The sequence below is a fragment of the Endocarpon pusillum genome, assembly GCF_000464535.1.
Source record: "Endocarpon pusillum Z07020 unplaced genomic scaffold scaffold2274, whole genome shotgun sequence".
NCBI lineage: Eukaryota > Fungi > Ascomycota > Eurotiomycetes > Verrucariales > Verrucariaceae > Endocarpon > Endocarpon pusillum.
In genome coordinates, this window is record NW_006916172.1 from 106908 (window position 1) to 130180 (window position 23273).

Below are 23273 nucleotides of genomic sequence, written 5' to 3' on the forward strand. Positions count from 1 at the left end.
CCAGAGCAGCATTTCCCCCCCCCCCCGGCTGTAAGTAGATAGGGGGGCGAGAGAGAGAGGTGTACTTACAAAACCAAAACTGAACACGCACAGAGCGCAGACCCCATGCGCCCACATCCCCCAGCCGAAGATGCCCACATTCCGGCTCGTGACCACCAGATCCCACAGGAAATAGCCCGCCGCCAACCCCTGGATCATGCCGCAGCCGCCCGTGTAGCCGTAGACGCGCTCCATGGCGCTCATGTCCATGCGCTCCTCGTCGACGTACATGACCCACAGCGCGGCCGCATTGATGGAGCAGGACTGCACGAGCGAGACGACGTGCACGTCCCAGTTGATCTTGGTGCGCCGGTTGAGCTGCGGGTAGATGGAGGGGAAGAGGTGGCTGGATACCAGGGGCGAGATGACGGTCTGCACGAACTGGTAGAAGAGGAATGAGGCGATGAGTTCGTGGATGTGGAGGGGGAGGGTGGGGAAGGAGAGCGTGGCGGAGAGGGAGGCGATCGAGCTGGACAGCCAGGAGGGGGGTGGAGGGATGGGATCGAGCATGCTGGGAGTAAAGGATGCGCCGCACGAGGCGCTGTTATCCGCGTGAGTGTGCTGCCAGTAAGCTGCAAGGCATGTTTGATGTGTTGAATCTTTGATGCAATCAGTTGAGATGGTTGTACATCTCTCGTCTAAGGTAGATATCTGACCGAATGCCGTGAATGATCTGGGACTCGGATGCCAAGCCGTATACTGCAGCCTGGGCAAGCGGATTTACTTTTCCAGCGAGTCAGGGGTTAATGATTGTGAATGTGTACGTGTACAAATGCGAGTGATTTGGTGATGGTTTCAAATCGTGTTCTACAGTCAGGGATGCTTGTTGGCAAAGCCTTATATATACTACTGATTCAAGGCCGGTACAATCGACAATCGACAATCGACAACCGCCAACGCCAACGCCAACGGGTGTCATGTGTTCCCACACATCAGGTGGTTTTAGAGGTCATGTCTTCAAGATACATGACCCACAGCAAGCTAGAGCAGTTTCCTACTAGATCAGTGTGCATAAAAATATCCAACAGAAGAACGTTTCGCCTGGCTCTGAGTGCTGGCTGAAAAGGGGAAGCCAGTCCACTAATCCCAGGCTCGCTTACATGGCATATTTTCTTGTCCATTCTCGCGCCGTCGCTTCATACCGAGACCGGTCCGTATTGTAGACCAGGGCAATTTCTGGAACAAGTGGCTCGACTACGTTCGGATTGATTAGGAGAGAGTAAATCGCGAGTAGAACTAAAGGGTTTCCATGGATTAGCAGGAGATCTGAAGCGCACCTAGCTGGAGGTGACAATGCGAACCTTTCTCAATGGTCAAAGCATCAGACCATTTCTCTCCCAGAATATCCAAAGCGATGCGTCCCAGAGAACTGATGTTAGGATGATAAATCCTTGTTGTGAAATGCATGCGAGGCGGAGAGTGAGGATAATCAGTACCAAGGAAATTAATAGACAAGAAGAACAGGCCGCCTCGGTATGGGCTGTCGAGCTGGGCCAAGAGTAAGCTGCTATTGGTAGACACTGTGTAGGTAGGAATGGGTGCCTCACAGGACCTTGAATTGTGCCTTGCCACCTTTCCTGTCCCTTATTAGCTACCGAACACTCCGTCTAAGGCTAACACATACCAATGCATCGTCCATCGGTCCAGCGGTAATCAACCGTGGTGGATAACCTTCTAAATCGCGTAGTTCCTCTTTCAACCTCGCCAATGATGGCTTTCCGTCGTATGCTCGGCTCATAAGTCCATAGTGGCGTTGAAAGGCATCAGAAAGGCGACCGGTAGATTGCAGGATCTTAGCGGCTTCGTCGCTCTCCCATAAGTCGCAATCGTACAATCCATCAACTTGTACATCCCGCAGGGAGTCTGAATCATTCCACGAAGGGGAAGCGATCTGTCGAAACCTTTGAAGCTCAGCCTTGTGAAGTGGTAGTTGGACGACGGCAATGATCGATATTTCTGCTAGACTCAACCCTGAGAGCGCAGACCAGGCGTGAGATCTCGTAGTTGCTATCGACGTTCTATCATCTACGCCTCTGTCTCTGACTCGGTCGTATGCCCTGGTGGCCGACAAAACGGCTTCGAATGTCCCCGGAGTCGAAAGTCCAGACTCCGAATCTGAACTGTTGCCATGATCATGATGCTGGAAGCCTCTAACGTGTGTTGGTGTTAGGGGCCCCAGTCCTCAATCCCCCAAACCCGCAGGGTCAGTGAACAGACCAAAATCTAGCTTGTCAAGCCTTTTCTCAGCAGGAGCAGGTTGGAGCTCTTCGAGCCGTAATGATAAATCTGAATCATTCTTTATTTGTTGCTCAACATGGCGCTGCAGAGAGGTGGCATTTTGCCTTGCATCAAGATCCGATTCGCTGGCAGCGTTAGACCTCGCAGAGAGTTCAGTATACGATATAGTGTTCCGCTCACCATCGAATGATTTGTAGTAGGAGGGATAACGAGGTTTTATGTCTCTGCAATTAATTGACCAACCGCATAGCGGCCGCTTCATTTCTTGGCCAATTTAGTCGTTGCCAACCAGACAGCCGCTTTTTGGCCGACAAGGGCGCAACGAGCGTCTGGAGTTCCGAGAAAACAAGCACAGTTTGTGTGAGAATGACGATAATGTCGTCAAGTTGAATCAAAGCAGCACGTGCTCCCGAAATCTTAGCGTTTTTGTCTAGGAAGTTTTGGAAGGCTGTGAAGACAATCCTTATGTGGTCGACCTCGGTCAAAAGAGCGGAGATGGTGGTGGGCGCGTCGTGGATCTGCGTAAGGACGCTAGAAATCCTAGCCGCAGCAGTGAGGATGCTTGTGATGGATGCGATGATACTGAGTGGCTCCATGTTGGACCTTAACAACCTTAAAGTCCCAGGGCCGCTCACATTTGGATGGAAGGGAAGACGTGGTATCTGAGCAAGGCCTTGAGACGCCAACTGTTGAATGTCAAGTTTAAGATTCAACCTCGCCCCCAAACCCGAGTTCAGCCTTGCCAGAGTTTGCCTTGATCCTTCCGTACCCAGACAGGGGAATGCCTCAATTAGCTTCGTCGATCTTCGTTACTTGGTGTTGACAAGCAGCGACGATGAATACATATTGGCGAAGCAATAGCCCTAATAATGGGGCTTTCTAGAATATGTCAGAGTCATCCATTGAGTACATGTAACATGAAGTGCTGGTGAGAAGAAATCTTGTAGATAATCTTATCTGAATCTCACCCAAATGTGCTAATTGAGGCATTGAGTATGGAGGGGATACCGATGAACATGCACGAGGACTGACTTGATGTGGAAGTGTGAGACCCATGTTTAGCGCAGATACGACTTGATAAAATCGTATTTGAGGTCGGGTAGCACAAGAGTAATCAATCCTTATCTTCTGTTGAGCTGCGGTTGGCATATGCAGTTTCTGCTATTCTGAGGATTCTGTAAGCACTCCATTTTTCTGAAGTACTTACTCCCAATGACTCAGCATCCCAAGGTCGCGCCGTTTGCATCCAGCGAAGCAACATGGCACAGAGATGATTCCGCACATTGCACTATCCAGTGCCTGGAAACCCTTTCGTGTTCACCATAACCCCTGCTCCTCTAGCAACAAGCTCTCCATAGAAACTCTTTGCGAGGGACACGAGCAATTCACAAGCAAGTCCGATGCCAGCTTTGAGGAGCATCCCAACTTCTGGTGTGACATTTCTGCCGTCACCTGTGTAAGGTAATCTACAATGCTGTATTCGCTCAAATGGTCATATTCGATTGCATCTCAGCTGCTGAAGTCTGATATACATGTTTGGCAGCAGTTTGAGGGTCCACAGACAACAATCCAGTGATCTTAAATATGACCTCTAATACATAGCGAGGAGAAGAATCGTCCCAATAATTGTCTTCATCTGTAGAGGTAATTGATATCTAAGCTTTGATGGTGCTGATATAATCGCTGGAAGAAAGCTTATTAAGGAATTTGATGAACCAGTTTCTGTTGAAATTATTAGGATACTACTATGGGGGGGGGCAGGAAGTATTGTTAGTTCAGCGCTAGTATCTTTACTCCATAACGTTATTTATACAAAACAGCTAAGCCTATATCAGACTGATAGTAATATTTTACTACGGTAACAGGCCTAATTTTTGTACCCCCCCCTGCTGAAAAGGTTAGTATCCGTACATAACATACTACATACAATTAGGTATAGTCGTCCACATTATGGCCTAAATAAGATTAGTCTCTAAAATCAAGTTTTTACATTCTATTAACACCTCTAACTGCTTGACATCTTGTCTGTATCTACTGAAGCAGCTTTTGTAAGATATTTAGAAGACATAATATACCATGAAGCAGTGCTTATAGCTCATCTTATCATCAAGCTCATTAGTATCTATGCAGAATTAGTAGAATGCGTACAGAGTGAGAAGAGTAGCATTTGCAGGATGAGCAAAATTCGTGCAAAATAGTGACGCAATGCTGACAGGGATGCTGGCAGGTGGGTTGTGTAAAAAACATGTTTGTAAGATATTTTGACCAGGGGGGGGGTACAAAAATTAGGCCTGTACCCGTAGTAGCTCTTTTCAATGGTCGTGCTTAAATCAAGCTTTGCAATAACAAATCACGGCACTATAACGGAGTAACAGAAACTAGCTGCATGTCCAACTGCAACCAGAGTATGTCTACTTTGGAACTGGTGGAGGGATCTACTTCTGGTTGTAAAATGATTGCTAATCATATCTGAATAGTCAGTGGCAACGGCGCTTTGAATTGCCCAAATGTTGGTGTGGGCTACTATTGCTGCTACGGATTTACTGGCTGCAACTGTTCCGATCCATCTCAAATCTTTAGTCTAGGACTGGCCAGCATTATGACAACCCTCAGTCTTACCACATCTTCGAATACGGCGGGAGACTCAATCCCCACCAGCTCCCAAGTCCCTACCATTGCTTTGACCCTGACCACCTCGACTTCGGCCTCCAGCGCCAACTTCTCGAGGGCCTCGGGAACTGTCACCGACAGCACCAGCCATAACCGCGTCGCAATCGGTGCTGGAGTTGGCGTAGGTGTGCTGGTCATGTTAGCTATTCTGGGAGCGCTTTACTATTTCTGGCGGCGCCGGTCGATGACCGTCCAGAACCGCATATCAGCTCAGAATGACGGTTACAGCAAGCCCGAGATGGATGCATCAAACAGCCATTCTGTACTGGACCGCCGACGTACCGAATTGGAGACAACAGGCGAAGTCTTCGAAATGCCAACGAAAAACAGTGTCCGAGAAGCAGTGGACCGATCCCATAATTGATTTCACAACCTCTGACGTTATGCTAGCTTAAAACAAAATTTCCATGTAGACTGTCTTCTAGAAAAAGGTATATAAACACACCTCCGCTATGAATGCCATTTCTCGGCGAAGATGCAGGGGCGTGACGTGCTCAAAAAAACCTATTCTGTACAAAGTTTCTGAAGTTGTTGGTCGGGGAGAATCGTTGATCCGTCGGGCTGAATGAAGCCAGGCTATCGGGAGCAGGAGTCGCAGATCTTAATGATTTGTCTTACAATCTCATTACTTCCGTCTCAAGGTTAGGAGCACTCTATCAGCAGGGCTGCGAAACAAGCAGCACTACCAGATCTAGCTCGGCGGTTGTGGGACAACCCAGATATCATCCATAGCGACCCCACCAAGCCCGACGAAGTCCCATCCCACGGAGAACTAGGGAGATTGTCGAAGTCGGACCAGGCATCCCGAGACTCACTCAGATCTCCAGGGCATGAAGCATCTGGTCCGGGAGGACTTTCAGCAAATTACCAAAAAGGACTTGCAACAATAGATTAACTCCTATGAGCCAAGGGTCAAAGACTCCCTCCGAACAAAGAAAGATGTAGTGGCCCAAGCTAAAGATATCTGGGATACCATTGATGAACAACATGTTGGATAAGTTAAAGAAGCACGATCACGCAAAAAGAACCCAAAAGAGGGAGATCCGAAGGAATTGGCATTTCTAGGCCGAAGAAGAGATCACCACAGAATTGATTCAATGTATTGAGATTGATCCACCTGTCATGACCTGGAAGATGGAAAAGAAAGTTGCCACATGTACGAAACAAACAAAAGTCTTCACAATTCCACCATACTCGCACACCAATCTTGACATCTCCAAATTCCCTTTCAACTTCGAGCTCTGAGTACATGTGACTGCAACCTGAGCGATGAATAAGGAGCCCTAAGCTGTGGCTGTGCAAGACTGTTCCAAGCCTGAGCAACCTTGAACATCAAATGAATCCTACTCTGAGCTCTCCGTGGGGACTAGAATCCGGGCCTCTCTCTCTCTCAACTCAGAGATCCCAGTTTTGTGCCCTTCAGATTGTTAGATTTCGCTTTCCAGCCTCCATTACTCGTGTATACTGCTCTTTGATCTATCTCAGCGTCGTCTACGCTACATTATATTTACTGTGGGCTTTTTCTGTGTATTCTGCGTGCGAGTTCTGTGCGTTCTTTCTGCGCATTCTGTGTGTGCATTCTGTATGCAAATTCTGTGCGCGATTCCTGCGCATTCTTTGCGTTCTTTCTGCGCATTTTATGTGCGCTTTTTTTGCGTATTCTGTGCGCTTTTCTGCGCATTCTGCGTGCGAATTCTGTGCGCTCTTTCTATGCATTCTGTTTGCGAATTCTGTGCGCTTCTTAATCTGCCAAGAAATAGCTTAGGCTAACCCGGCCCAACCCGCAGGTTTTTGGGCCGGGTTAAGCCCTCTTTTTTCTGGGCCCGACCCCCTTAGAACCCGGCCCATGTCGCAGCCTAAATCTGTCAGGAAGATGAATCGTGCGGCCCCGCATGCGCGAAGCATGCGCTAAAAGACTGGATTACCGAGGGAATTCCTTCAGGAATTCCGCTCGGCATCCCTAACATAAGCTTAATACTAATGTAGAATATAAAGATAATAGCAATAGTTAGATTAATTTCTTAACTAATCACTAGCCAATTTGGCTCAGAATTAGCCTAATTGTCTTCTATACAGAGTACATACAATTTGACTCATTTGACAAATCTACAGATGCTCATTTGATTTGAGTGGGGATTTGCTTTATTTGCCAAGCATTTGATTTGGTTTATTTGACTCGATGTGATTCAAATGGACACCTTGAAGACAACAGCTATAATTCACTCAAGTGTAGTAGTATGTTCTATCCCCAACAGTATGAGCTGACTTAGCGTAAGTGTTATGATATGTTGAAACCTTCCTAAGACCACACCCTAGCATTGACTTCCTTCCGTGACTTGTCAACACCTCTCCTTAAGCCTGATCAAAATCGACAAGAAAAATTCATTTTGATCTTCACGTTAAGTAGTTTTGCACGTCAGCTAATGAATACATGCGCTTAGAAATGTGTCAAGTTGACCATTCTGTCCTGTGGAAAGTCTCTAATTAACGTCCCATCCTTGACTCGTCCTCGGCATCAGTGGCTCTTAGGCCTCGACCAATGTTGTGGTGAGGCCTTGCTGAGCTGCAGCTTCATATTTGCGAATGTAGGCTTCAAGCCGTACTGTCTGCAGACGCCATCCTGCAAGCTTCCTGGGCAAGCGACGACCAAGTACGTACCGACTGTCTGGAGAAGGGGTTCGATACGACGCTGAGGCTCTGCGGCGGAGAAAAGAGGCCGTAAGGTTGCGCTGTCATCCAATCTCAGGTGCTCTCCCAAGCAGAAAAGGCTGAGGCACATGCAGACCTGCCAGCCCTAGATTGTATGATAGCGCTTGGCCTTACCTCTGTACTCTTGTAGACCGCGCTACTCCTGTCGCTAGGTCGTTTGCGGTTGCGAACTGTGCCCACTTGCGTGGCATCTAGTCTCCTATCATTGCCTATCACTTCCCGTCACATCGGGCTCCTCATCTACTGATCGTCGCATTGGAGAAGGCAACTGACAGATCTGCAAGCTGTTCATTAGGCCGCGAAAGCAGACCATGGCCCTGTGGCAACCTATCTAGTATCGATTCTCCCCGCTCCAGTGCTTGTTCGTGCCTAGTGCTTCAGACCATGTGCTCTCGCATATGCGGGTGACTTCAAAGGTCCGAGCTCTACCCCGTCCAGGCGCAAGGGAATTCCAGACATGGCATGGGTCGTGTCTATGGTTGCTTGCCTCATCACCCCTTTGACGGACGGAACGGTTCGACGGCTATGGGAGCTAACCTGCCATGTTACTCCGAGGTGCGGGAAGGTTTGCACCTATTTACAGACAACTTCTTGATCCGCTCCAGGATTCGGTTAATCATGCAGGCTTCAAAACAGCTCGGCCACACTTCCTCCTGATAGGCCGGAGCAAGTCAATACCTTGCTACCCAGCTACATTATGCCAGCATGACTCTATTGGCAGGCGGGTTGTGGTTCTATAACCTTGAACGGACGACCAGACTTCTCCCCTCTTTCCCATCCTCTTTTGCGCATACCTCTATCATATTTTTAAAGGCTTCTTAATCATGGCGGAAATTGCGCAAGACCGGTTGCCACCAGGCTATCCAATCCAACTATCTGGACCACTAGCATGGACAGGCTCTACGCTAGAGTCCGAAAGTGAGCGGATCTACATACGACTTTCGGAGGACGATGTTCACCACATTGATAGAGCCTTGCAGCATTTCAAAGGTGTGTTTCTTTTGAAGCTTTATGATCTGATAGCCAAGGCTTACAGAGGTGTCAGGCTTGGCCATCGCCCGCGGTTTCGCAAGCCCGGAGACATTCCCACTCCCAGAAGAGCTTCGACAGCGCCTGCGCGGCATTACCAAAGCTGTATATGCTGGCCTAGGATTCTGCGTTCTGCGGGGCCTCAACCCAGCTGTATACACGGAGGAAGAACGTGTTATACTTCATGCTGGCCTTACTAGCCATGCAGCGAATTCCCGTGCCCGCAATATTGGTGAGTGTTGTCCTTCCTTGTTTGCCCTTCTTTTCTTGTCAAGTACACTAGCTGATTGTTTCCCAGATCACATCCGTGACAGGACGAAGGATAACCCGCTCAACGAGAAGTTGAAGCCTCCAGAGCAGATCGTCTCAATGAATTTCCATACCGACATCGACGTCTACGACATGCTGACCATGTTCACTCAAAGCGTCCCACTGGAGGGTGGCGACCAGTACCTCTCCTCGATGACTTCTATCTACAACATGCTTGCCGTAGAGGACCCGGAAGTCATCAAGACCTTGTTTGAGGACTGGTACTGGGAGAGATCTCACAGGTAAGCAATATTCCCTAATCTAGCACCGTTTCCTCTAGTACACTTCTGCTCACGCACGTGACGCCTACATTTCCAATGTATCTCAGCCCCGCGACTCACTGTATTTGTCAACCACAGGCCCGCGATCGGCGAAGAAGTCATCCGCTCCTTCTACCGCCCCCTCATCGCCCTTGACGACAACGGAAACATTCAAGTCAACTACGCGGGTGCGTTCATTGGCGCGAGCGCCACCTATCCGCTAACGGCCGCTGCACCGGGCCTGAAGCCACATCAAGAGCACGCCATGGCAGTCATCCAGGACGTCGCCCGCCGTGTTCGTATCCGTCTGGCCCCGCAGCCAGGCGACATGCTCTTCATCAATAACTACGCCGTCCTGCATGCGCGCGACTCCTGGACAGATTCGCCAACGGATCCGACCAGGCGCCGCTACATGATGCGTCTGTGGCTGCACGACGACCAACAAGGCTGGGTGTCGGCACCGGCGCTGAAGCGGAATATGGGCGACAACTTCGATCTTCCGCCCGAGAAGCAGGCGCTCATGACGGGCAGTGAGTGGGATAAGCTGCCGAGAAGCTGGCGTGTCAAGAGTGTGGGTGTCTCCGGGAATGACTGCCATGACTAAGGTTCAATGCCTTGGTGTTTTTGCTTAGCTGGCATCTTGTTGCTGCTGTTTTGCTGTTGAAGTCCGCTGAGGCGTTGAGCTTCTGGTATATAAGTCTCCTGCTTGGTGTTACACTGAATTGTTCCTTTATCACGAGACACGAACTGTTATGACTAAACTTAGTCTACCTTGAGCGGACGATCTGCTGAACTCAATCTCACTTCCGCCTCGCTGCCAACCGTATACATCTTGGCTCATAGTGCTGAATCATGCAGCTCTCGGAGATAATGTAGGTACACATGTGTAGTCTTCCACCCACAAATGTGACAACCATGCCATCGGCCGCGCCTCCTTGTTATCCAGCTCGAGCTTCGCGGCTTCCCTAAGCTCATCTTTCCGTTTTTGTATCATGTTGTTAAGCTGGTCCATTGCTTTGACCGCCTCGTCGTCCAGCTTGAAGCTTTTGCGCAACCTATTTCTGTCCTCATCGTTCCATGGGTTCGCAAACTTGAGCTGGCCTCTCAGGACGGCTCGCCAATGATGCAGGATTACAACTGCCGATTTCTGCCAATCTCGAAGCATGTCGTTGCTCTTCTCCAGAACGGAGGCATGTTTACCTGGGTTCTGTAATGCCGGTCAGAGTCGGCACATAATGTAAGACGAGTGGTATGGGTGAACAACTTATAAATAGTACCTACCTCCGACGATTCAAATCGCTTGACAATTTGGGTCTGGCGCTTATGGACGGTCTCCAAGCTACAGAGAAGGAGGAACGAGGTTAAATAGATCTCATACCAATTGCAGTAGTTCTCCTTGACAAAAATGGCCTTTTTGAGACGAGTATTGATATGGTCCATTTGCTGCAGCATGTACTGGATGGCCATAAGATCAATCTGCATGTCGATATGAGCGGATATCGGGAACATGCCGTTCAATTTCATTCGATTCTCATCGTTCATGCGAAGCTTGAGTCCACCAGAGTCCTTTTCAACCATCCGAGTGCAGGAGAAGTATGCGGCCGCTTGAATGTTCAGAGCAAAGGTGACTGCGCAAGGCTTCGAGGATGGCCTCGTTTAGCGACATAGGTGCGCGAGGGTGCCTGTCTCACTCACCTGATCTTTCTCACTGTTTGCTCTAGCTCTCTCCCATTCACGTGAGAAGCGAACGGCTTCATGATAGTGCTCCCGGATGAGACGATCTTTCAGCTGATCTATCGCCTCGGCCAGCAGAGCGTCTTTCCACCTCTCGACGTACTTGGCCAGGTCCGATTGATTATCTTTATTGATCACCTGTGACAACGTTAGTGTCGGATCGCACCGGTGTGTTATCAGCCGTACGCAGGCATAAGGTTCAGATCTCAGCGGCACGACTTGACCATCTGGACACTCCCAGGGCTCCTCCAGCACTTGGTACACGGACGGCTTAAATCTCCGCACGCCAATCGGCATAGCCGTCTCTGACGAGTCCGTAGCCCCACGAAAAGGGTAGCAGATCCACACGGTTTGCACGGAGGATCCCGGAGCCCATTCGAGCCCAGAATTTATACCTTTCCTCATAGATGGCCAATCAGCTGGCCGAATCAGTTCGTATCTTGATTTGCCCGCTCGACTGTTGCCTGCTCTGAAGGCGATGACGCCCTCGAAGCCGGCTCTAGAGCAGGGTGGCCATTCGAGTTTTGCGCTGCCTTGCGCACAGCTAAGGCAATCAGCCTCATCATCGCACTGTGTGTTGTACAACTTTAGAAGCTGACTAGTCTTCGGGCCACCTACTTACACGTGATTTGTGCATTCTGCAGCGTATGCAACAGCGTGCATCTCTAACCCTCCTGACACGATCTCTTGTCTCTTCTGTATAAGGGCCCTTCCTCTTCCTTTTTGGTAGAAGCGTTGGTGGCGTATAAGGCGGTCTCTCCTGGGTAGCAGAAGACGCTGGCGCAGTTCGCGCGATTTCTGTTGCGTCGTTTGGAGGGCTATAGTAAGGGGCACTGCTCGGAGCTAGCAGGCGCTGTGTGAGAACCACAGCCTGCGATGTCCCTGGATGTTCAGCTTGTTTACCATAAGGTGGCTCCTTGGAAGGATCTCCTCTCGCAGATACGTTGCCGCTGCCGCTGTTAGGCGTCGGCCATCCCTCCGAAGTGGTCGTTGCATTCGACGGATGCAACGAGCTCGAGTTGCGGCCGCCACGAGATTGCGCTGAGCTGTTCCAATGCGATACTTCTCCATTGGATGAAGTAGTCATTATTGCCCAGCTGTCGCTGCTTTGGTCTATTCCTGAGGAAATACCATTGGATGGTGGGGTCATAGGAGCAAGAACCATAGCCCAAGGCTGGATCGAGGTCGGATCGGTTGCCTGGAACTCCCCAGTCATCCCAGAATGCTCGAGCGCAGAAGTCCCTTGACTGTTAGTGTGACGGGGCATGTCCCAGTCTGCCGTATTCTGCTCAAGAGATTCGTTGAAGGAAAAGGCAGGCGGAGTAGTCGTTCCTGTTGAAGCATAGTCTACACCCCCCAAGTCATTGAATGCCAATAATGGGTCGACTGGATAATCTACATGGAAAAACTGGGAAGTGTTCTGTTCAGGCACAATGCCCTCATTGTGCCCTTCCTGAGAAGGCGACTGTGTGCTGGTCATGGCCGCGAAGCTTGTGCACTTAGGTGGACTGATCGGACGTCGTTGACCCTCGACACAGAGGTAGTAGGACAAAATATATTGCACTGCATGCCTAGGAACGTTGTGAGACTGTAGCGCGGTCGTCCCGCCTCGCAGAGCGCCATGACCGTCAAGATGGATGTCCTCACCGGTCGACACCTGATTGGCTGCCTTCGCTTGGTCTTGGGCGCTGCGTGGGGCAACATCCCCAGTATCTTCTTCGCTAGTTTGCAGCTACAGTCTGCATCATGCCGGCCGTGACAGTTGCCAGAGAGCAAAATTTAAAGTCCAGGAGAGGGTGGACTTGCAATGTCTCGTAGACATACGAGACATTAAGCTCTTTGTATGGACTTCGGAATGAAGACACAATTAGTAGCATCTGGTCCGCCTCTTGGCGGTCTACGTATCGCTTGCCCCAGTGATGTTCTCCGCATGGGGGTTGTCGCCACAGCAGGGTTTCGCTACTCACCGCTGTTTCGCTGGGAAAGGCCATATCACAAAGATTATCCAGCAGACACCATACTTTCCTACCGTACGCAACTGCAGGATACTATCAAAAGCAATGATTTCATAGTCATTGTGGCCGAGGACGAGTACCAGCCTGATGAGAATGAGAAGACCGAGGCCACTATCCCCTCAGATGATGCTTGGAAGGCACCTACTGCCGGTGAGAAGGTCGTTGTCGGTGTTGCAAGCATCAAACTGGAGCCTGGTTCCAAGCGCAAGGGCGAGTACAAGGACAATCAAGGGACATTCGGATACCCTAGCCCGTGGACTGTCCCAGCACTAATACATCAAGCAGGTGAATACCCAACACTCCCTGAGAATGAAGGAAGGGACCTCAACTGCAAGCACTATGAATCCTGGGGCACCTTGGTGGGCAAGATACGCGAGGAGTCAGTCATGCCTCGTCCCACCGCTAGCCTCATTGATTCTTTGACTAACAACAGGTGTAGACGTTGCAGCGGTGATGCCATCATGAGCATGCTCGTGGTGCATCCAGCGTATTGGCGACGTGGGTATGGGACCAAGATGGGTCAGTGGGCTGTTGAACTGAGCAAGGCTGACGATGTAAAGCAATGCGTCAGCGCGGCTGGGATGGGATACCAGATATATTCGAAGCTTGGCTACAAAGACGTCTGCAAGATAGAGGCGAGCGGTGATGAAGATGACCCAGAGGGCATCTTCACTAATCTCATGGAGTACGTACCTGCTTTGTAAATGAAAGTGATTCGACCGGCGATCGCTCTACAGACCCACCGAGGAATCAAAAGATTCAGTTCTTCTTTGCGTGATTGCCATCTTCGTCCATGGCATTCTAGACTACCTTATCCCTTAGACCCTGCTGCGAGGAGCTCACTGCCCAAAGAGATCCCTGGCTGCGTCTGTTGTCGCCTGTAGTGCTGGTAATATCACCGTCGTTCCAAGTCCACCTTCTTAACTACCAGTACGCATCTGTCGCCGCCGTAGTCATGCTCACGTCGCCACCGTAGCAGTCTACCTTGCAAAGTTCCAGCACCGAACACGTCTTCCTCCGGGTTCTTTTGCCACCCAATCAGAAGCCGGCCGGCGAGCAGCTTCTCCTGAGCAGCTTCGAAACAGGCCAATTGTAAGCCGACCGGTCAGCAGCGACGACAGTCCACCGGCGAAGGCTACAACATGACCACCGGCGTCGAGAACTCGATGGCCGCTGCCGGAGTTGATTTTGAAGTACAAGAGACCCTCGATGTACTTTAGTAAATGGTTTGTATCCTTCAGGTTCAACAATAGTAATCGAGGCGGCAATCAACAGCACTCCAAAACAAATTTGACTGAACAGACGAAGAACAGAAGCAGAATTAAAGATGTCCGTGAGTATATTCACCCTTCATTCATAAATGCAAGATGATAATGTGGTTGCAGGAATCTCGCAGCAACAACAGCAAAAGAATGGAGGAAAAGGCGTCAGCTCCCCACATGGTGGGACAAGGCAATAACGCGCAGGCGTCTACTTGTAGGCTCGCAAGCCCTTAAGAAATTGCAACTAGGCTGACGAGAGAGCAGGGTCCTCCAACCTCCAACGATATCTCGCCGAGAACGAGGATCCAGTCTCTGCTAGATTGGGGTTGCAAGGCAAGATGCAGAGTGGCAATGGTGGGAAGGAGAAGAAGGCTTCCAATCCCGACCTAGCTAGCATGGGAGCGCAGTTCTGGGGCGAAAGGGGCAACAAGTAGCCGCCCTGGGCGTAATCTTCCTGACGTTGTGGAGGCAGACAGTTAAGCATCTAGGATTATCCTTGTGCCCCAATTTGGAGACCAAAGCTTCTTGGATATGCGTAGAATGAGGGCATAACACATATTCATATCTGGATGGCTATTGATTGTCGAAGCAAGCGCTCAAAAGGCGGCGGCCCGGTGACAGATTTGCTAGTATTGCCCGTTGCAAAAGTGTTGCAATCTCTTAGCGCATGCTGCAGAGCTGCTGCAGCTCCTCTGCAATGGAAGTACGGCGGACTGTTACGGGCTTAAGGCCAATTCAAATTTTTGGATTTTCAAACTCTGTTTTAGAAATATGAGATCACTTCACGACACTCTCTAGGGATACCCTCTTAGAGATACCCTCTTGAGACACCCTCTTGAGATAGGATACCCTCTTCTCTTGGGGCACCCTCCTATGGCACCCTTTTCTCCCAAGGCACTTTCTTAAGGCACCCTCTTAAGGCACCCTCTTAAGGCACCCCCTTAAGGCATCCTCTTAAGGCACCTTCTTAAGGCACCCTCTTAAAGGCACCCTCTTAAGGCACCCTCTTAAGGCACCCCCTTAAGGCATCCTCTTAAGGCACCTTCTTAAGGCACCCTCTTAAAGGCACCCTCTTAAGGCACCCTCTTAAGGCACCCCCTTAAGGCATCCTCTTAAGGCACCTTCTTAAGGCACCCTCTTAAAGGCACCCTCTTAAGGCACCCTCTTAAGGCACCCCCTTAAGGCATCCTCTTAAGGCACCTTCTTAAGGCACCCTTCTTAAGGCACCCTCTTAAGGCACCCTCTTAAGGCACCCCCTTAAGGCATCCTCTTAAGGCACCTTCTTAAGGCACCCTCTTAAAGGCACCCTCTTAAGGCACCCTCTTTCTACATTCTCTTCTTAACACACTTTCTACTTAAGAAATCTTTTATATCTATAATAACTTAAGTTCTTAGTCTTCTATAACATTATATAACTATAATTTATAAGAGGAATATTAATATATACTGTGAGAATAGAACTTGCATAGCTCTCGTAATATCTTAAAACTGATTTTGAATTTCAAAATTTTGATGTGTTGTCAACCTAATAACAGTCCGCTGTACAGGGTCGTGCACTCGTTGCCTGCTTCCAACGTGACACGTGACATTCCTAAGACTCCTCTTTGACTGGAAACGGTCGTTAAACTATCGACTGCAAGAGATCTGTATCTCTGGACCCGTCGCCAGCTCATTCTGGGTCGGTGTTGACATTTGAGGTCGGACTCGAGTTTAAAGCAAGCCTCTCCGACACCCTCTGCGCCCCTGACGAGGTTAAAGAAGACAAGGAGATTCGGACCTCCGAATTCAAATAAGCGGGATCCTCGTACCTAGTGAGTAAAAGAACAGGGCGCCCCGTACGCATATATACGACGACTCTGTGGTCGAGGCGGAGTATAAACATAGGGTCGACATACTCTAGAGCTGTCGGACAGCTGCCCTGTTCAAAAGAGCCACCAATCATTTCCCCACCTTGACAATCGCGACACCCTTTGAGGACCTGTCGCCTTTCCTCTTCTGACTTACGTGACACTCTATTAGAGCCAGGCCACGCATCAATAATGGCGACACCAACTAGTGACCAGTCGCCAATACGCGAGAATGTAAAGGCAGCCCCCCAGACCGCATTCGATACGGCTGCCTTCGACTCATCTGGCCCGGCCAGGACCGACAACCCCGTTCCCCCTGCCGAGAACGATTACCTTAACCCTACAAGCCGCGCAATAAGACACCTGGCCTTCTGCATTCTTTACCTGTCCCTCTTCGACCATGGAACGACCTCTCAATGGATTTCCACATACCTGGTACCGTCAGCAATGGATGTGACGCCGTCTTTGTAATAGTAGATCAGTTAAGCAAGAGACACATTTGCCTACCGACGAAGAAAACAGTTACTGTGACTACTGCGGCCGACCTCTTCTATAAGTACGTATAGCGATTCAAAGGATGCCCAAAGACCATCACTAGCGACAGAGGACCGCAGTTTATTAGCGCCTTTCTCAACGAGCTATCTCGCCTCTATCATGTCAAGCTCAAGCTGTCGACATCAGCACATCCTCAGACAGACAGCTAAACGGAAATCATCAATCAGATCGTTAATACAAGGCTCCGGCTATTCGTGAACCACTTTCAAGACGACTAGGCTTGGCAGGAGGATACCTTGGGTCGGCGTGCTGTGCTGTTGTGTTGTGCTTGTTTTGCTGTGTGCTGCTGCTGTTTTTTTTTTTCTCATCAGACATGAGGGCATGTCGAGTCTTCTGGAGGGGGGGGTGATGTCACGGCTGCCATGCTTGTCGCCCGCTAGCGCTAGGGCACCGGGGATTGATTAGCACTAGACGTTAGTAAGGGGCATGCTTGCTATATAGAAGCGACCCCAGGGCCCTCACCGTCGACTCTTCAGTCTTAGGATAGCACTCAACATGGGCTGAAGATCTCGCGCACTCGTCGCCTGCTTCCAACGTGACACGTGACAGGTCGTGCATCAAAAGTCATTGATATACGCTAACTAGGATGTATAAAAGCTAACTTTTCTTGTGCTAGCATGGTGTTGGTGGTCAGTGGAAACGTAAGGATGATCAGAGGGCGGATGGCTGAAGCTTTACAGATACAGACTTCTGAGCCACATTAGATAACCTAAAGAGGGCCGCATCAGCCCGAAGCGCCCTAAAGAAAAAGGGGGTCATAGCGGCAGCTCTAGGGCTCTACCCCGATAGCAACATTTTCAACATCATGCTAAAGCTTGGATCATGTGTGCTAGTGGCGCCCTAGTTTTAGCGTATATTAATGACTTTTGATGCACGACTCCGTACTTAAGCCTGTAATAGTCCGCTGTAGGTTGAATCTAAACGGCTAATTTGCATTTCAACTCTACAGCTGCTTAAAGGGAGTCGTTATCTCCACAGAATAAGATGATATCTGATATTTTGGGGTCAATCAGTTGATAGAGGACAATGGAAATATTAAGATAAGAACACAGAAACTTGAACACTGAGCTCCCTCAGATTGACCGACGACGATACTGTAATCAGATGGGAGATGTAGAACTGCTACTGCTAGCGATTTCCTTCAGGGCCCTTGTCGGGACACCCTACGATATTTGGGATCGAGATATGGCCGATTCGCTGAGTAGGAAATGCCATCGCGGACGAGTAAGCAGGGGTACCAACTTGAAGATTTGTGAAAAAGGAGACCGAGACTTGGCTTTGCTAAGAGCTATTTATGTGACCGCTGGGCAGGCCTACTTACTACACCTACATTACTTTTGGCAAAGTGCGTCCTTACGAAAAAAAAACCAAAAAAAACCAATAGGGTCCACTAAGCCTGAGCGAGCAACATAATATAAATATTGACTGGGGTCTTGGATCAGTTTAGTGCAAGATAAATTGTAGAGCTCATACAACTCCAACAGCGGCAAGGTCGAGTGCTTTGACCTTCCGGCGGAGATCATGGGAGGCTAGTACCAGAGCCGGTTCATTGCGATAACCCAAGACTTGGAATAGTCTAAAAGTTTTTGACTCCTGGTCATCGCAAAGCTCCAACCCGTGCTCTCTCAGGTATTTGGTGACCACGTGATAGACACCATCGCCCTCAAACGTAGAGACCCTGATTTCTATTTCCATCAGATGGTGCGATTTGACCACCACATCGTCAAACACAGCTCTGAATCCTTCAAGATGCAGCTTCCACTTGGCATTCAAGAACGGGCCGAACGCAACGAGTTCCTCCCAGACGATATCCCCATAACGTTCAGCGAAGCGGACTTGTTCCTCGTTCCAGAGACTCATTCCATCATCACCATCCAAGGATGATCGCTTTTCGCATGTGAAAAACGTCTGGTCGCCGTAGCGATCCCAGACGCAGTTGACGGTATCGGGGATGTCTGAGGTTTTCTCCGCGAAACGGACCTTGACTAAGGATAGGTCCTCGTTGTGGCTCGTTTTTGTACGAAACATGCGCCCTTGCTGCAGGTAGACCGGCGGGTTCGTGTCAAAGTAAGTGATCGGGCTCTGCTTCTTAGGACCACTACGGACGTCTTCGCCGAGCTTCTGGAGCACGACCTGTGGGTTCGGATCACATATGGACCATTGAAGGTGGATCTCGTCGCTTACTTCAGCCGGGGTCAAAGAGACTGCAAGTATAAGAAAAACGGCAAGGACAGCGTGAAGTTTCATTGTCACTTCGATGCCACATATCCTCCAGGAGGCACAGACGGGATGCCATGATAGAGATCATGATGGAAATCCGTCATATGATTTATCCCGTGATGTGTTGATTCCAGGCTGCTGATGGGTGTGGGTGGATAATTAACTAATAGGAAAAAGGACAAGCTGCGGTGCGGAGGGGGAGGCCTGACGTAACATAGCTCAGCGCTAGTATCTTCACTGTAAACGTCTTTTGCACAAAAGAGCTAACTTACATCTATAAGAAGTTAGATGTAATAAATTAGCTCGTTAGAATGGCTATGTACAAAATAAGCTTTACATTGACGAATCATAGAACTGGAATCTGGTAACAAGAAGGAGCCGCTACTAGCACCTGACTAACATTACTTCAGCCCCATAGTACACACTAAACCAACCCCTCAGTTGCGGCGGACCGTTAGGGACAGTGTGGTATTAGTAATAGTTTACTGACCACTAGCTGCGACTTTGCTTCGGTCCCCCAGACGGGCTTAGTGGCATAGCCACACACGCTATGCTCGAAAAGGACTAGTAATTGACTAAGCAGACATCGTCTAAGCCACATATCATGACTGAGACCTGAGACATCTACGACTAGTTATATAACATATCAACATTATTTCTACCTCATGGCTGACACGGTCATACTACTGCGTATGTATAACTGACTCTATCTTTCAGCGTTCAAACTCCAAACTCAGCAGCACCACCACCGCCAGGCCAGAGCTAAGGGCCAAAATTCTTTAGACTTCTTAGCAAGCATAATCTTTAATATAAGATATAAGTTAGAATAGTATCTTTGTTACTCTGATTTTTAATCAAGTAATCTTTATGTGACTGTTGTAGCTAATGAAGTATGATAACCCTGCAGGTCTGGCAAGGAAACTTGACTTAATATGTGTGTTACAAGTATTATCATGACCTGGAAGATTGATAAGAAAGCCATCGCATGTACTAAGCAAACAAAGTCTTCACATATTCTACGATATAAGGTCTTCACGTGTGGAAGGAATGAGACTAGTTTCATTGTTGCTGATAGAACCCTGTATGGATTGGTGTTGAATACTCCTGTCGTGCCGAAATCTTGGTGTTAACATCGTAATAATGCCTTTCATTTGCCTATTTTCATGTTCCACTTCGTGCATTCTTCGAAAGGATGTGTTTTCTTGGTTCAGCATTTGTCTTCTGCATATAGTAGCGCTACCTGATCAAGTACATCTGGCGCTTATGTCGCTGGCATTTCCAAAACCAGTAGGAATTAGAAGCCACCCTACGTAAGCCAGCTTAAACTGAAAACAGGAGCATTTGATCTTGATAACCCAATCTCAAGAGTGCCATCAGCGCTCTTTATGCTCGTGGGAATCGTTTCGCCTTTTCTCTCAAGCACGATCTTGGGTGGTCCTTCGGTGACAGGATCAGGCAGCTTGTAGAAGCGCCTTCCAGATCGACTGAGGAACTGCTCAAGCCGGTCCTGTGTGACTTCGTCTTCTTCGAGAACTCCCCTTCCAATTGCCTCTTCAAGTGCTAGAATCACAAGCTGGCTAGCGAAGGGCTGTGTGAATACGCCCGCTGGTACTGCTTGGCCACTCTCGATCTTAGTCTTAGACGCTAACGGATGCGGTGCGCTATCACTACCGCTGAAAGGCACGCAAGGTTAGTAAGGAAAGATCACGCTCAGAAGGACGCGGACTAACTCACAAGAAGAATTTAGGGTCCCCGCTACATACAGCTTTGATCAGGGCATCTCGATCTGATGGCTTTTTTGGAATAGGTTTACAAAAAGCCAGAGGATCTGTCTGACTATCATCACCCGTCAAGTAGAGGTGATGTGCCGTTATCGTTCCTGCGGTATCCATGTGTTTAGAAGGAGAGCAGAAGAAGAGAGAACGGAGTTGGAAAGTCATGGGGGCTGGGTCATCAGGATCAACTGTAGACGGACGAACCAACAACTGATGGGCCGCAAGCCCGTACGGCATCCAGAGCCGCGGCGGTGGAACAATGCTGCACGGCGTTATTACAGTATGAGGCAGTTAACGATGAGGATCTACACACCTCGAGGACGCATCGAAGACGTGGAAATTTCTCGTGAAGCTTCTTAAGCTCTGGCAGGAACGCTTCTTCAAGAGAAATATCGTCGCTTGGTGGACGTCCCGGCCACTCTCCGTGCAAGTTAAGCACAATGTCATGCTGTTCGATGGCAGCGAAGACAGGAGAATAGGCTTTCAGGAAATCGGCTGGCACGCCTGACTCGGAATTCGTGGTCACACCTGAAATGTATCAATACTCCAGCATGGAGCAAAGAAGCCTCGTCAATGATGCCTTACCTTGAGGATACATCTTGACACCAGCAATACCAGCGGCTGCGGCTTCAGCGATTACTTCGGGGGTAATGGAGGGATGAAGCTGGTGTAGTTAAGCGGCGTGGCAAGTTCATAACCATAGATAACCCACGTAGAGTGACATGAGATAATGGACTTTAGGTTCGATGGCTCGCAGACAGGACTGGTAGTCTAAAGCTTTGGCTATACTTGTGATGGGCGGCTGTAGGTTTGGCTGTAAACCAGATCAGCTAATGATGGAATGAGATGTTTGAAGATCTACTTACCATGACAAACACCGTGTCCACTCCTCCATTCAAAATCTGGGGAACCACCAATTCCATGACCTACATGTAGCCAGGAAGAAATTATTCAGTCTGATCCAGTACTGGGGGCCGGTGGAGATTAACTTGGTCCTGCCTCAAATGGACATGCATATCTGCCGACGGCGGTAGTTCTAGACGCTGTACGTCTCTTAGCCGCATCTCGTTGAAAATTTCGAGAAGAACCTGGTTAGGTTAAAAGCTCGTGCGGAAGATGATGCTTGTTTTCTAAGACGACACGAGCATGTATGTATTTGCGGATCTAAAGAGAATTTTCAATCCTTGTTTTGTAAGCAAAGTATCCTGAAATGCATCAATGGCCCGCAGCTCGCCAAGATCCTGAAAATATCGCTAGTCGATTAGACAATTTTCGACGTAATAGCATAAGGAGGTTGTTGTTTACCGAATGACAGAACTTTTCAAGTAATCTATAGTAAGGCTGTTCTTGTAAAGGATGAAAGATCAATCGAAAAATAGTATTTTATTTAAATAAATCACCTCTCTTTTTCACTACACAATGTGCTAGCCACCCTACTTTTCAACACCCTCTTTTGCTAAAAAATGCTAGAGGAAGAACCCTCTTATCTACTGCTTGGATTTCAACTTCTATATTTTCTAACTTTTTATAGATTACTAGCATCAAGCTGTAGAAGTCGATTCAAGCGACATCTCTCTAGATCATTTGATGATTATCCCCTGTCGGATCTGTTGGTCCTCGCCTTTGATCCGATCACTGGAAATAGTGTCGCCGTAGGCAGTCTTCCGAAACAGCGCCCCAAGTCTTCGCGAGACATCCGCCCGATCTCACGGGGTCCGACTATGCTGTACTGACGACATTCTGGATTGCGGCTGGTGATAATTATGTTGCCTCGGTCGCCCGCCGGGAAGTACGGGGTTCAAAGCCAGGTCTGGATCGTCTGCATTGTCGAACACTAGCAGCCACGCCTTCGACGCATTGGCCAGCGCTCGCTTGACGCTGTCCGTGTCCTGGTCGATCTGGAGAATAAGGGCGATCTGTACCAGACCGCGCTGGATGCTATCACGCGTGCTGGCGTCGATCCAAAAAACGCCCCAGTATCTGTTACATTTAGCGTGCGTTGAACTTGTCTCCCGTTCATTCTATAGCATACCTCTCACGATGCGTCTGCGCGTATTTCAGGCAGATCTGCGTCTTGCCTGCGCCCCCTAGGCCCCACAGCACGAACCGCCGCTGTACCTTCTGCCGAGGCGCCTCCGTCAGAGCCAGTGACGACTCCAGGCTCCGGCCGATATCGTCTTGTTCCGTGTAGGCTGGGCTGAGCAGGTGCGATACTTCGAAATGCTGGTTGTATGACACTAGCATCATGCGGTGTTGAGTCAGGGCTACTCCGCAGCAAACATGTGTCACGGCGACGTACCCGTCTGGTCGGTGGCTTGGGTCCCTGCTCCCCTTCTTATCCGTCCGATCCGCTTGCACACCTTCTCTAAGATACCTTCGCTGTCCGCCTCGAACTTGCACATCATGCTGTGGTCGGCGTCGGCCGGGATCTGTTCTTCTTGCTCGACCTCCAGCAAGGCTGAGTACTTTTCCACAACCTGTCAAAGTCAGTAATTTGAGCCGGGCATTGAGAATCTTTGTCTTACTAGACTGGACAAAACCTTCATCGGTCGTTGCTCGTAAAAGCTCTTCTCCCTTTCCAGCATTGGCAACGAAGGAAAGTCAAGATGAA

General features: G+C 49.3%; 10 protein-coding genes across 10 annotated transcripts in view; 5 read left to right on the plus strand and 5 right to left on the minus strand.

The window, feature by feature from the left end:
- The window catches only part of EPUS_04785 (uncharacterized protein), a gene marked incomplete at both ends in the record, with an annotated part of 3772 nt that extends 899 nt beyond the window's left edge, over positions 1-2873 (minus strand). The window contains 7 exons of the mRNA XM_007803429.1: positions 70-580; positions 1140-1275; positions 1341-1527; positions 1587-1616; positions 1664-2189; positions 2253-2402; positions 2521-2873. Coding sequence (XP_007801620.1) covers positions 70-580; positions 1140-1275; positions 1341-1527; positions 1587-1616; positions 1664-2189; positions 2253-2402; positions 2521-2873 — 1893 coding nt within the window. The remainder of the gene's footprint in view (positions 1-69; positions 581-1139; positions 1276-1340; positions 1528-1586; positions 1617-1663; positions 2190-2252; positions 2403-2520) is intronic.
- Positions 2874-4876: 2003 nt separating this feature from the next.
- On the plus strand, positions 4877-5311 carry EPUS_04786 (uncharacterized protein; the record flags this gene model as incomplete). Its single annotated transcript, XM_007803430.1, has 1 exon — positions 4877-5311. The coding sequence occupies one exon, from the start codon at positions 4877-4879 to the stop codon at positions 5309-5311; it is 435 nt and encodes a 144-aa protein (XP_007801621.1).
- A 3169-nt stretch (positions 5312-8480) lies between these two features.
- EPUS_04787 (uncharacterized protein) lies at positions 8481-9858 on the plus strand (the record flags this gene model as incomplete). The annotated part of the gene is made up of 4 exons (XM_007803431.1): positions 8481-8646; positions 8702-8917; positions 8984-9236; positions 9354-9858. The coding sequence occupies 4 exons, from the start codon at positions 8481-8483 to the stop codon at positions 9856-9858; spliced, it is 1140 nt and encodes a 379-aa protein (XP_007801622.1).
- A 246-nt stretch (positions 9859-10104) lies between these two features.
- EPUS_04788 (uncharacterized protein) lies at positions 10105-12468 on the minus strand (the record flags this gene model as incomplete). Its single annotated transcript, XM_007803432.1, has 5 exons — positions 10105-10461; positions 10536-10892; positions 10950-11126; positions 11175-11558; positions 11611-12468. The coding sequence occupies 5 exons, from the start codon at positions 12466-12468 to the stop codon at positions 10105-10107; spliced, it is 2133 nt and encodes a 710-aa protein (XP_007801623.1).
- Positions 12469-12918: 450 nt separating this feature from the next.
- On the plus strand, positions 12919-13825 carry EPUS_04789 (uncharacterized protein; the record flags this gene model as incomplete). Its single annotated transcript, XM_007803433.1, has 3 exons — positions 12919-13382; positions 13443-13688; positions 13741-13825. 3 exons carry the CDS (start codon positions 12919-12921, stop codon positions 13823-13825), a joined length of 795 nt encoding a protein of 264 aa, XP_007801624.1.
- A 590-nt stretch (positions 13826-14415) lies between these two features.
- Positions 14416-14699, plus strand: EPUS_04790 (uncharacterized protein; the record flags this gene model as incomplete). Its single annotated transcript, XM_007803434.1, has 2 exons — positions 14416-14479; positions 14530-14699. The coding sequence occupies 2 exons, from the start codon at positions 14416-14418 to the stop codon at positions 14697-14699; spliced, it is 234 nt and encodes a 77-aa protein (XP_007801625.1).
- Positions 14700-16304: 1605 nt separating this feature from the next.
- EPUS_04791 (uncharacterized protein) lies at positions 16305-16583 on the plus strand (the record flags this gene model as incomplete). Its single annotated transcript, XM_007803435.1, has 1 exon — positions 16305-16583. The coding sequence occupies one exon, from the start codon at positions 16305-16307 to the stop codon at positions 16581-16583; it is 279 nt and encodes a 92-aa protein (XP_007801626.1).
- Positions 16584-18134: 1551 nt separating this feature from the next.
- On the minus strand, positions 18135-18914 carry EPUS_04792 (uncharacterized protein; the record flags this gene model as incomplete). The annotated part of the gene is made up of 1 exon (XM_007803436.1): positions 18135-18914. One exon carries the CDS (start codon positions 18912-18914, stop codon positions 18135-18137), a length of 780 nt encoding a protein of 259 aa, XP_007801627.1.
- A 1279-nt stretch (positions 18915-20193) lies between these two features.
- EPUS_04793 (uncharacterized protein) lies at positions 20194-21585 on the minus strand (the record flags this gene model as incomplete). Its single annotated transcript, XM_007803437.1, has 7 exons — positions 20194-20560; positions 20622-20766; positions 20867-20924; positions 20976-21190; positions 21248-21326; positions 21375-21476; positions 21529-21585. The coding sequence occupies 7 exons, from the start codon at positions 21583-21585 to the stop codon at positions 20194-20196; spliced, it is 1023 nt and encodes a 340-aa protein (XP_007801628.1).
- A 783-nt stretch (positions 21586-22368) lies between these two features.
- EPUS_04794 (uncharacterized protein) lies at positions 22369-23247 on the minus strand (the record flags this gene model as incomplete). Its single annotated transcript, XM_007803438.1, has 4 exons — positions 22369-22642; positions 22695-22899; positions 22962-23139; positions 23188-23247. The coding sequence occupies 4 exons, from the start codon at positions 23245-23247 to the stop codon at positions 22369-22371; spliced, it is 717 nt and encodes a 238-aa protein (XP_007801629.1).
- Between the last annotated feature and the right edge of the window lie 26 nt (positions 23248-23273).